Below are 13,101 nucleotides of genomic sequence, written 5' to 3'. Positions count from 1 at the left end.
TTCCATAGCTGAAACAGATTTCACCCCCTGCCCTTTGCTTATAATGATAACAATTAGGGAAGTGAGTAACATTTGTTATATTGCTTTAGCAAAATAAATGCTGTTTTCTTTTCTTAACAGATACAGAGTATTAAATGCTAGTGCCATCCCAGAGGGACAGTTCATTGACAGCAAGAAGGCTTCTGAGAAGCTTCTTGGATCCATTGATGTTGACCACACCCAGTATAAATTTGGCCACACCAAGGTAAAATTATGCAGCTCTACCACAAGAATATAACATTTGGATTTGCTTTGACAGTGACCAAATCCTTGTAATATTTTCATTGTAGGTGTTCTTCAAAGCTGGCCTTTTGGGACTTCTAGAGGAGATGAGAGATGATAAGCTGGCTCAGCTGATTACACGAACCCAAGCCATGTGCCGTGGCTTCCTAATGAGAGTGGAATTCAAGAAAATGATGGAAAGGAGGTAGTGTTTTGCAATCATGATCACACTGACCAAATTAGCCCATATGCTCTGCACATCAGTGGCAATGGATTCAGGCACCAACTCAAAATGAGGAAATTCTGTACTCATTCTTAAGTTTTAATTTGTCTCTTTCACAGAGAGTCCATTTTCACTATTCAATACAATATCCGTTCATTCATGAATGTGAAGACCTGGTCTTGGATGAAGTTGTACTTCAAGATCAAGCCCCTGCTAAAGAGTGCTGAGTCAGAGAAGGAGATGGCCACCATGAAAGAAGAGTTTGAGAAGACAAAGGAAGAGCTGGCTAAGACAGAGGCCAAACTCAAGGAACTTGAAGAAAAAATGGTGTCTCTGACACAAGAGAAGAATGACTTGCAGCTCCAAGTCCAGTCTGTAAGCCTCTTTTGTGACATTAAACCCTTTTGACTGATATAGATTGAATAGGAGGCAAAAGTGCAGAACATTCTTCACTGAAAATGTTTGGGGCTAATTAGCCCTTTAAAAAACATGTCACAAATAATAAATACAAATGGGAAGCCCCAAGGAAGTGCAAGGAAGGGACAAAAAGAAAAAGAAACATCCTTTGCCCCATTCCTTCCATTTTGATTAATTATTTTCACTCCACTTTTCTATCCCCTAAAACTCCATGACTTCTTAGGCTCCTACATTGTCTCCATCTTTCCCCTCCTTCCAGCCCTAGCACAAGCCACTTCCATTTTCTCTCCATCTTCCTGACATTCAACTTCTACTTACTTACTTTCCTCCTGCCGCTTGCACACTTGTGCCCTTATTCATCTCCCCCCTCCCCCATTTCACAGCCAGTCAGTGAAGTCTGAACCTCTTAATGTCAGAAGCTGGGTGTTCCAATACACAGGTTTTATTTCTTCCTGTAAGATTTTATGGCAACCAGTCACTTGCATGGGAAAAGCAAAGGGATACAACAGTGAAAGGAATTAAAACCTTTAAAAAAAAGATTCTGTCTTCAGTGTCCAGAGACTAAAACAAAGACAGCAGTCTGTATGTTTTATCAAGGGAACTCAACAGGAGGCTAAGAACTGAACCTGTCCCTTTTCTCCATTCCACAAGGAATCCTCCTTTCAACAGGGAATTGAGTCTCAGAAAGAAAAACACATGCATCTCAGGAAGGCCCCCAAAGTTGTTCTCTTCAGCAGCATCACCACTTTCCCACTGGGTATGCCAGATTACAAGTCCAGGGTGCCCCTAGATGAAGGGATCCTAGCACTAGTGATGAATAGGCAATATGCAACTGATTATTTTTTCTCCTTAATGGATTTTCTGCATAAAGGTAAAAGACAAAAGAAACAGTAAGAAAATATGAGAGGGGCACAAGAAGACAGTAAGCTTTTGAACTCCTGTAAATGTCCATCAGTGAGTCAGGGTGACAGAACCATAAAGGTCTTATCCAAGAACACTCCAAATCTAATCTCTAGTGGAAAAAGGTGCTTTGCCACAATCGGCAAGCATCTGGAGCTGCTGTCACTTTCTTTGTCTTCTCCTTGCCTGTGTAAATTCTCAAAATCCTTGGCTTTCAGAAAAGCATGGTGTTAGGAGGGGTTGTTTCACAATTGTTTAGCTGAATGTTCATAAGGGATCCATCTCCTTTGGTGTGAGGAGAGGGATGCTTAGCCATCACTACCTAGAAGACCAAGCTGCAGCTGCATGCTACTCTCTGCTACATGACATCCTTCTTGCTCACAGCTGATGCTTTCAGTTTTTTGTATGAGTCTGTACACATCTCCTCGGATCCCTTGTGGAGAAAAATTATCTTACCGTTGCTGTGCGATGTATGTCCTTACTGAAAACCTGTGTCTTCAACTAATGTAGATAAGCTTGAAAAGCAAAAAGTTTTCCTAAAATGCATTCTATTCATAGGAAGCTGATGGCTTGGCAGATGCTGAGGAGAGATGCGACCAGCTGATCAAAACCAAAATCCAGCTGGAAGCTAAGATTAAGGAGCTGACTGAACGGGCAGAGGATGAAGAGGAAATGAACGCTGAGCTGACAGCCAAGAAGCGGAAACTGGAGGATGAATGCTCAGAACTCAAGAAAGACATCGACGATCTTGAGTTAACACTGGCCAAGGTGGAGAAGGAGAAGCATGCCACAGAAAACAAGGTATGGATTCCAATATGGATTCAAAATGGCAACAAAGTCACAAGCTTACATTGACCGTGCACACCATGACATGTTCAATTCAACTGTCCACTTCTAAAAGGTGAAAAACCTCACTGAAGAGATGGCCGTCTTGGATGAGACCATTGCCAAACTGACCAAGGAAAAGAAAGCCCTCCAAGAGGCCCATCAGCAGACCTTGGATGACCTGCAGGCAGAGGAGGACAAAGTGAATACTCTGACCAAAGCCAAGACCAAGCTGGAGCAGCAAGTGGATGATGTAAGCCCAACTACGCAGAGAAAAACCTGGTAGCACCACAGAGCATGAGAGTGGCAGGGTGTTTATGATCTCTCTCTCTTCAGCTTGAGGGCTCTCTGGAGCAAGAAAAAAAGATCCGCATGGACCTTGAAAGGGCCAAGAGGAAGCTTGAAGGAGATCTGAAGTTGGCCCAGGAATCCACAATGGATCTGGAAAATGATAAGCAGCAACTGGATGAAAAACTAAAGAAGTAAGTAAGGCCTGTTATGGAATTCTGCAGGAAGTCATTTGTACCACAAAGCATTTGACCTGGATGCTAACGCACTTTGCTTTGTTGTGAATAGGAAAGACTTTGAAATCAGCCAGCTCCAGAGCAAAATTGAAGATGAGCAGGCCTTGGGCTCCCAGCTTCAGAAGAAGATCAAGGAGTTACAGGCAAGTCAAGCACACCTTGGCTCTGTCACTTCTGGGAGGGTTCATTAATTTGGAAAAACATTTGAGGGGTTAATATTGCTTCTGTTTTTCTAGGCCCGTATTGAGGAACTGGAGGAAGAGATTGAGGCTGAGCGGGCATCTCGGGCCAAAGCAGAGAAGCAGCGCGGAGATCTCTCCAGGGAACTTGAGGAGATCAGTGAGCGTCTGGAGGAAGCCGGTGGGGCAACAGCGGCTCAGATCGAGATGAACAAAAAACGTGAAGCGGAATTCCAGAAAATGCGCCGGGACCTTGAAGAGGCCACTCTGCAGCATGAAGCGACCGCAGCTGCGCTCCGCAAGAAGCACGCGGACAGCGCGGCTGAACTTGGGGAACAAATTGACAACCTGCAGCGAGTCAAGCAGAAGCTGGAGAAGGAGAAGAGTGAGCTGAAGATGGAGATTGATGACCTCGCTAGCAACATGGAATCTGTCTCTAAAGCGAAGGTATGCTACAACAGTTCATATAGTTTTTTAGTGTTGTTACCATACAGGAGCACATAATACCAATTAAGTTTAGTTATATAAGACTTAAGCAAGCAGGTTATGGAAACAGCTATGCATATGTTTAGGTCAATTTGAGCCCATATAAAATGCATGGTGTGCTGGGTAGCATGTTTGTTGTATAAGCAGGATATGAAGATTTAAACTGGTTTTTAAAGCTGTGTACGAAATGGTTTACCTATACCTTGAAGTTGTAAATGTGCATACAGCAAACAGTTCATGCTGATCATTGAAACATAAGTACCAAAATGCTACAGTTGCGGCAGTTTCATGCTATGCAGCAAGTAGCAGCATGCATTCTGTTTCTGCTTCATAACATGCAGTGGCCTAAATAGAAAGTGTGGCAATGCCCCTACAATGCAGCCCAGTTCCTAAGAAGGTTAATTTAGTCCCTCGTTCCTGGAGGGCAGTGAAGGCATTTCTTTTGCTCAGCATTTGTTGGGTTTTAGGGGCTGACAGCTGGCCTATTATTTTGGAGCATTTTCATGCTCTGTTGTAAAATTTTGTTGCCTTTCATATTGTTTTCATATTTGTTTTGTAAACTATTTCAAAGGACTTATAACCAAAAGATGTAACTACATTTCCCTACCCACTTCCTGATGCTTCCTTTTCACCTTCTGTTCCTTTATTACTCCAGAGTGATATTGCTAGAGTATGACAAAAAGCCATGGTATTAAGAAGTGGATAGTATAATTGTGTCTTTCCATTAACAGAAGCAATTACCTCTCACCCTTTAAAAACGCCCTCAAAATCTGTTCCACAGTGCAGGAAAAACCTGCTGAGAGCAGTCCAGTGCTGAATGGAAGACATTAGCACATTGTTCAATTTTTTGGGCAAGCTTTCTTGCCCTAATAAGTTAATGTGTATGTGAAAATAAATACATTCAAATAATTCAGGAGCACACATTCAAATTCTCTCCTTTTGGAAATTTCACATCTAGGCAAATCTTGAGAAGATAAGCCGCACTTTAGAAGACCAGCTCAGTGAGGTGAAAGCAAAGGAGGAAGAGCACATACGCACTATCAATGACTTGAATGCTCAAAGAGCTCGTCTGCAGACAGAAGCAGGTGAGATACTTAATAAAATACTTAATATAGAAATATTTGGTACCCTGCCATCATTGAAATTATGACGTGCTTGCTGTATTGGTATGATTTAATGAGGGTTGTTTCCAGATCAGGCAATCACCCTATTGCGTTCACAGCATTTTATAGGGATGAGATTGTCTTCCTCTCATGCCCCTACTGTGTTTTTCCTTTAACTTTATTCTTCTGATTTATGCAAACTGCTTGTGTTTTAGAAGTTTATGAGAAACCAAGAGTCACTCCTGGACAAGTCAGTGATGCTAAGGATAGTTGAAGGCAGAAAAAGCAATCCAACAGAAGATCCAATTATGAGAGGGATCAATTTCAGAAATGAAGCTACAGCCTTGAGTTGACAAGAACAGAGCAGGGCTGTCAAGGGAAGGACATTCTGGACAACGTTCATTCATAGGGTTGCTGTAAGCTGGAGACAACAGCATACAAGAACAGCAACAGACCCCAACCAGTTCAATAGGACTTGCTATCAATTAAGTGTGCATTAGTGACTACTATAGTATTTATGATTGCTAGGAAAAATATTTTAAAAATGAAGAGCAATTTTAAGTTAAATCAATTAAATTGATTTTCTCTTCATTAGGTGAATTATCACGCCAAGTAGAGGAAAAAGATGCATTGATTTCTCAACTCACAAGAGGCAAACAAGCCTTTACTCAGCAGATTGAGGAACTGAAGAGGCAACTTGAGGAAGAGATCAAGGTGTGGATTATGTCCAACATACTTGCATAGATGGAAACATTCTTTTTCTTTGCTTTTTTTGATTGCCCTGTAAAATTTAATCTTATGTGAACTAACTAGTCTGTAGATCATTTAAACAGTTTGTGCCAGCTGGATTATTGCTTTAAAAAGCACAGAATGTCTTTATTCTATGCAGTTAGAGGCGTCTCTTCCATTATTTTTATTGATGAAGCACTGAGGATGTCCAGGAAAGATCTCTAGATAGCTAGCTATGGTGGTTTCTCTAATCTTTGATTCTGTCATTCTAAAGAATAAGCAACAACATGCATGTTTAGACAGGAAATAACCCCTTATAACTCCCAGCCAGTTCTGTTGGTTGGACCATGCCGGAAACTGCACACCTTTTCCCCCTTTGTACCTTAAACATCTACATATCTTTACCTAACAGAAGATAATAAAAGAAATCACACATTGCCCTGAAATTAAACTAGCACTTTGTATCTGACAAAGTGGACTTTCTACCACAAAACTTCATGACTCAATATATAAGCCTATGTCTCCCTTCAACAATATTCTCCTGGAAGTTAGTAACAAACAATTTTAAAGTAGAAATACAATAAAAACACAATGAAACATATAAAACAGTAGAACAGCAGGCTAAAAGATGGAAAGGCAATTCAGTATTTCCCCACAACAGATACAGTTACCAAGTTTAAAGTAATCACTAATACATTTCTCCCTTATTTCAGGCCAAGAATGCACTGGCCCATGGCTTGCAATCTGCTCGCCATGACTGTGACCTCCTTCGAGAACAATATGAAGAGGAGCAGGAAGCCAAGGGTGAGCTCCAGCGCGCCCTGTCCAAGGCCAACAGCGAAGTGGCTCAGTGGAGGACCAAATATGAGACTGATGCCATCCAGCGCACAGAAGAACTAGAAGAGGCCAAGTATGTGGGGACTGGGATGGGGTTAATAGAGATCTTGAATACATGAATGAGGACAAGAAACTTATACAGAGCAGATATTGTTACCTTTGGGGACACTCCTGCCCAGCAATCCTTGATACATCTTGGATTTCTTCACTGTTTTCCATGGGCAGCCAGGGAAATTTAAAAATTGCTTCTCTGGGTGAAGAAGGTAAGGGTATATCCAAACAATGAAACAAGTCCCCTTTTCTGTTGTATAGTTAAGCACTTCTTTACCTTTCTGCTCTTGCTTGCTTCCCCTGGAGAAAGAGAGTGAACGAGAAATATGAAGCAAAGGGGAGTAAAGGAAGAGATGCCCCAGATATAACTGCCCTCCTTTCACCATTTTTGTGCACTTTAGTTTTTCTCTAGCTGGTTCCTCTTCTGCCAGCTGACCAGTGGGGTTTCAAGGCCTACTGCACTGCCGTGGACAGACCAATTGCCCCCCAAATTTCCATAGGTGCACAGTTCTTACTGGGCTGCCTTTAGGGCTATTCTCACCCTGAAGGGAATTGATTTTTCCTCTAGACATTTGTGTTTACACAGCACAAGGCATTCTCCAAAGCCTGCTGATTCCTCCTTCTAATTCCAAAGATCAGTACTCACCTCTAAGCTGTGCAAATTGGATAATCAAGATTACAGAGAACTATTAAAATGGTGTAGTTTTCTAACAGTTTGCAACACAACTAACCCAGAACAACCTCTTTGATGGGGAAAATATGATGCAGTTAATATTTGTCGCATATATGGCATTTCCCATTTTTGTAAGCATTATGTTCAGAATGCTATGTACTGCATAATCAATGTTAGTAAAACATCACTTTTATCAACCGGTTCCATGACCTTTTAAAACTTCGAACAATAATGCCTTTTGGGGGTGCTATTAAACATGAATATAAACATGATACCAGTATTATTTTACACCACATCACTTCACATCATCAAGTCACATCAAATTCAAACAATACTTTTTAATGGAAGCAGTTTGTACATGCCACAGTGAGTCATCTAATGTGCAGAAAGCAAAGTGTGGTTGTGAATTGGACAGAACTGGAGACCAGCATTGAAAATCTAGCAATTCCTAATAATTTGTCCTTTTAGAATCATTCCCAATTGAAAACAGCAGTTCTTGAAGGTTCACCACCTATATTGCCTGTGTACCAAATTTTAGCACCCATGAGCCAGTGGTTCCTTAGTAGCACAGCTGGCTTTCTCTGCACAAAAGGGATTAGGGGAAAAAGAATCCCAAGAAACATTTCTGTCAATTGATATGCAACTTGGTCATTTTAGAGATACTAAATGGTTAACTTGAAACATCCTATCTGGGTCTACTCAAAAGTAATTCCTATTGCATTTAATGGGACTTATTCCAAGCATAATACCAGGGAGAAGGAAGGCCTTTAACTCCCAGTGCTGGCCTTTTTCCTCCCTCTGCTTGCACAGGATTTCTCCCGAAGGGTCCTTTTTATTTTGTCAGTGTATCACATCAACAAGAATAAACCATAGGATAACTGAAGGACAAAATCTGTCATGCTTAGGATACAGTAATGATATTACTTCTTTCCAAGTTTCCAAAGCAGATTCATGCTGTAGCTTTCAAATATTTTTTATGTTCCGCTAGGAAAAAGCTTGCCCAGCGTCTGCAGGATGCTGAAGAACATGTAGAGGCTGTGAATTCCAAGTGTGCTTCCCTTGAGAAGACAAAGCAGAGGTTGCAGAATGAGGTGGAGGACCTGATGATAGATGTGGAAAGGTCCAATGCAGCCTGCGCAGCCCTAGATAAGAAGCAGAAGAACTTTGATAAGGTATGTTCTGCCATCATGCACAGCAATCGAGCATATGGTGCTCACTAGGGATCACTGCTTATCTCTTGATGGTGTTTTACAGATCCTGGCAGAGTGGAAACAAAAATATGAGGAAACACAGTCTGAATTGGAAGCTTCCCAGAAGGAGTCCCGCTCTCTCAGCACAGAGCTCTTTAAGATGAAGAATGCCTATGAGGAATCCTTGGATCACCTCGAAACGCTGAAGCGTGAGAACAAGAACCTCCAGCGTAAGTCCATAAATCCTTTTTGCAATAGATGCCCCCAAATGTTAATGTGCTACTTGGCTGAATTGTTTAGATGCTAGTCTGGCCCATTATGTTGATTGAGAAGCAGTAGCAAATGGCACCTTGTCCCAAGCCTGGTCAAGCTATTTTGGCACATGAGGAGGGAAAAAAAAATCATACAAGTGCCCCTTCCCTGTGTTGAAAGTAGCAACAAATCATTTGTTGCCTTCTCATGATGACAACAGAAATCAGCTGCCTGATGCAGCTGCCTTACTCTCACAAACTGCAGAGCCATGCCTGTATCCTCATGTAGTTCCTTTTTCAAGTTTATAAGGCTTCACCTTTGTAAGACTGTTGCAAAATGCAAGATCAGCAGCATCATCACTTATTTTTTCTATATTGTTATAAATGCTTATATTTATTGATACATACTTCTAATCTTTCTTGATAAGATTTTGCACAGGAAAAAAAAAACAGCCCCACTTGAAGGCTGATAATAAAAAACAACAGTAGTGTGTTAACTGGCTTTCTCCTCTCAATCAAGGAAGCTGTAGCAGTGATGTGAAAAAGCAGCTGGTTGCAATGGTAGTGAGAAGGCTGACTCACTGAAAGAGGGAGATCATTGGGGATGTCTTGCCCAAGAATCCATAAAATCAAGGATATTTCCCATCCCATCCTAATTCTGGTTGCTTTGACATAAACGCCATCTTCTCTCTCTCTCTCTCTCTCTCTCTCTCTCTCTCTCTCTCTCTCTCTTCCCTTCTTTTTATTTCATGTGAAACCAACAGAGGAGATTGGTGACCTCACAGAACAGATTGCTGAAGGAGGAAAGGCCATCCATGAACTTGAGAAAGTGAAGAAGCAGATTGAGCAGGAGAAATCTGAACTCCAGGCTTCCCTTGAGGAGGCTGAGGTAATCATGAAACAAGAAAAACCTTTCTGACTTGTTACACACTTAACTAATTCAATAGGAACTGAACAGTGAAATGGAGGTAAGAAAAGAAGAATCCTGCAGAATTAGACCAAAGGTTCACTTAGTCAAGCAACCGGTATGCAAGGCATGAAGAGAAAAGTGCTCTCTCCCATTGTTACGCTCCAACAGCTGATACTCAGAGACATAGCAAGCATGTTTTGAACAACAAGACAACCAACCATGGCTTAATTTACCCATGGGGCTGTTGTGTGTCAATATCTGGAACTGGCAGGCACCTGGCTTGCTGTGGCTTATTCTGTCCTTCATGAGTTGTTTGAGGGCTAGACAGCATTCCAATAATCCTAAAATAAACAATGCGCTGAGGATAGTTTAACCTTCGACCACCACCTGGGTTTATATGACACTCCAAGTGCCATGCAAAGAAGTCACTCATCCCTGGCACAAAGCGACAGTCACTGCGGGCAACTTAAGCCACAATGGGCTGTGTGTCATGTTAACCAGGTCACTGTGACTATATCTGCCAAATTCATTTAGCTCTTATAACAAATAGTCATTACTAGAATAATAATCCATGAATTTTTTATTCTGCACTAAAAGCCAGTTAACCCCATGATTCTTACCATATCACAGAGGAGCAAATTCCATATATTAGGTCTGTCTTCTGTGAAAAGGTACTGCCAGTCTGCTGACAACATGAACCTGAATTTTCAGATTATGATGACAAACTTATCCCTGTCCATTTTTCTCCATGTGACACATAATTTTCTAAAGGGTCATCATGTAGTGCTACAACATCACCATTTATCAACTCTGGTTTTCAGGCCTCACTGGAACATGAAGAAGGCAAAATCCTCCGCATCCAACTTGAGCTCAACCAGGTGAAGGCTGACATTGACAGGAGGATTGCTGAGAAGGATGAGGAAATTGATCAGCTGAAGAGGAATCACCTGAGAGTGGTAGAGTCCATGCAGAGCACGCTGGACGCTGAGATCAGGAGCAGGAATGATGCCATAAGGCTTAAGAAGAAGATGGAGGGAGATCTGAATGAAATGGAAATCCAGCTGAGCCACGCCAACCGCCAAGCTGCTGAAGCACAGAAGAACCTCAGGAACACGCAAGGCCAGCTCAAGGTACATACGTATTTCTATATTCGGGAAACAGTTGCTTTCGTTATTGTGGAAAGAATTCTCTGACAAAAATATTGCAATGCCCCTTTTTAGGATACCCAAATACATTTGGATGACGCTTTGAGGAGCCAGGAAGATCTGAAGGAGCAGGTGGCCATGATTGAGCGCAGAGCCAACCTGATGCAGGCTGAGATTGAGGAGCTCCGGTCAGCCCTGGAGCAGACAGAGCGGGCCAGGAAAGTGGCTGAACAGGAGCTGCTGGATGCCAGTGAGCGGGTGCAACTCCTCCACACACAGGTGAGCTTTTGGCTTTCAGTGTGCTCAGAGAATCCCCAAAGTAGTAGGTGAGCTATGCAGGAACCCTTCTGCACATAAAACGGGAATGGAAAGAGGCTATGTCTGTGTGCAAGTGGCTATAGTATAATACCCATTCCTAAAACGTGTGAGAGTGTGTTTGTGCAGTGCTTTTTGTAATGGGATGGGCTACCCTTTGCACTCCCAAAATCCATAAATGGCACAATAGTGTCAAGATTCTCTGAAGGACCTCAGCAGTGAAGTTATCTTCATGCACCAGCAAAGCACTCTGAGGATGGCAGCACTAAATATAACATGCTAGTTCTTGGAGAGGTTTATGAAGTTTATGCTTACCAGTTAACCTCAAATCATTATGTTCATGCTGAAGATATGGCACCTTGGGGCTAATATGAACATCTCAATTGTATTATTTTTAAACAGAACACCAGCTTGATCAACACCAAGAAGAAGCTGGAAACAGACATTTCCCAAATCCAGAGTGAAATGGAGGAGACTATTCAAGAGGCACGCAATGCGGAGGAGAAGGCCAAGAAGGCCATCACTGATGTGAGTTCGAGTTTTGCTTTGAAATCTGTTCCTGTGTATGCTTGGTGTGGCTGGCTTCACGAGCTGGATTGCTATCTGTGTTAACAGGCTGCCATGATGGCAGAGGAACTGAAGAAGGAGCAGGACACCAGTGCTCACCTGGAGAGGATGAAGAAGAACCTGGAGCAGACGGTGAAGGACCTACAGCACCGTCTGGATGAGGCAGAGCAGCTGGCAATGAAGGGTGGCAAGAAGCAGCTCCAGAAACTGGAGCATAGGGTCTGTATCCCTCATCTCACCTTCAAAGATTTTGAGTGCAAAAGGTACAGCTGAGTGCTAATCCTCACTTTTTGTCTTCAGGTGCGTGAGCTGGAGGCTGAAGTTGAGAACGAGCAGAAGCGCAGTGCTGATGCGGTGAAGGGTGTGCGCAAATATGAGAGGCGGGTAAAGGAGCTGACCTACCAGGTAAGGGTGCTAAAGATTTGCTTTATAATACTGTGAAAGGAATTTTACTGAAATTATGGATCACTCATACTGAGAATAAGAGTCCTTCCCCAGGGGTTGAATATCGTTTTATGCAGCTGCAAGTATTTCTGGTATGGGAAATTTTGTGATCCAAATGGTGCAAACCATAAAAAGTGTTCCCTTTATTTTCTCCCTTCTCTGTCACAACTCAAACACCAGCTCCCTGCCAAACAAGGTTGAACATGCCACCACCATTTCCATGCCATGATAACCCAAGTTCCACCCACCCAAGATTTTCACCAATCTGGCCAAAAGCACTAATGGTTGTTCTTTGTTGCCTTTCATCTAGTGCCTAGCCTCTGGAATCCATGAAGCTTCCTTCATCATATTGTTCTAGCCTGTTTATTCATCCTTTCATTTTTTTTAACAAAGTCTTTTGAAAAAAATCAAGCTGGGGAATAGGTTCTCAGTGAGGGAAACTGACTTTCTTCCCTCATTGTTCTACCTTTGTTCAGTCTGAGGAAGACCGGAAGAACGTGCTGAGGCTTCAGGACCTGGTGGACAAACTGCAAGTGAAAGTGAAAGCATACAAGCGACAATCTGAGGAAGCTGTGAGTATCGCACTAAAATGCAGCAATGGCAACATCTCCAATGAATTTGATGAAATATAATCTAGAATTTGATTAACAAGCTTAACAAGCTTAAGCAAAACATAGAACTAAACAGAATTTACTTATAATTTCCCAGCACTGAGTTGCTTTTTTGAGAATTTATGAAGATTTTTTAAACTGAATTTCCTTAATTTGAGAAATGGGTAACAGAGACTCAGTACCTTTATCTCCACTGCAGCACCCATAACATATTACTTTGTCATATCTCAAATAAGACAGAAAATAACTTTTTATATTTTGTTTTTCATTCTCAGGAGGAACAATCCAATATCAACCTCTCCAAGTTCCGCAAGATTCAGCATGAGCTGGAAGAAGCTGAAGAAAGGGCTGACATTGCAGAGTCACAGGTCAACAAATTGCGGGTGAAATCCCGTGATGCTGGAAAGCAGGTCAAAAGTGAAGAATAAACTTTCCTATATGCTTCAAGGTGACTGAAGAA

The 13,101-nt window shown here is 42.1% G+C and overlaps 1 protein-coding gene across 1 annotated transcript in view; it reads left to right on the top strand.

The window, feature by feature from the left end:
• LOC123035653 overlaps nucleotides 1-13,101 on the top strand; it is a 65,002-nt gene extending 51,901 nt beyond the window's left edge. The window contains 21 exon segments of the mRNA XM_044454066.1: nucleotides 121-244; nucleotides 330-466; nucleotides 604-859; nucleotides 2,360-2,602; nucleotides 2,703-2,879; nucleotides 2,963-3,108; nucleotides 3,203-3,293; nucleotides 3,387-3,776; nucleotides 4,774-4,900; nucleotides 5,514-5,632; nucleotides 6,361-6,557; nucleotides 8,197-8,380; nucleotides 8,463-8,628; nucleotides 9,414-9,538; nucleotides 10,381-10,689; nucleotides 10,780-10,983; nucleotides 11,422-11,547; nucleotides 11,635-11,805; nucleotides 11,887-11,991; nucleotides 12,507-12,602; nucleotides 12,917-13,101. Coding sequence (XP_044310001.1) covers nucleotides 121-244; nucleotides 330-466; nucleotides 604-859; nucleotides 2,360-2,602; nucleotides 2,703-2,879; nucleotides 2,963-3,108; nucleotides 3,203-3,293; nucleotides 3,387-3,776; nucleotides 4,774-4,900; nucleotides 5,514-5,632; nucleotides 6,361-6,557; nucleotides 8,197-8,380; nucleotides 8,463-8,628; nucleotides 9,414-9,538; nucleotides 10,381-10,689; nucleotides 10,780-10,983; nucleotides 11,422-11,547; nucleotides 11,635-11,805; nucleotides 11,887-11,991; nucleotides 12,507-12,602; nucleotides 12,917-13,069 — 3,646 coding nt within the window. The 3' untranslated portion in view covers nucleotides 13,070-13,101.

This window comes from Varanus komodoensis, unplaced genomic scaffold, assembly GCF_004798865.1.
Source record: "Varanus komodoensis strain SLA01 unplaced genomic scaffold, ASM479886v1 scaffold7_1, whole genome shotgun sequence".
NCBI lineage: Eukaryota > Metazoa > Chordata > Lepidosauria > Squamata > Varanidae > Varanus > Varanus komodoensis.
Note: the sequence above shows the minus strand (reverse complement) of the source record. Positions and strands in the feature narration are given on the sequence as shown.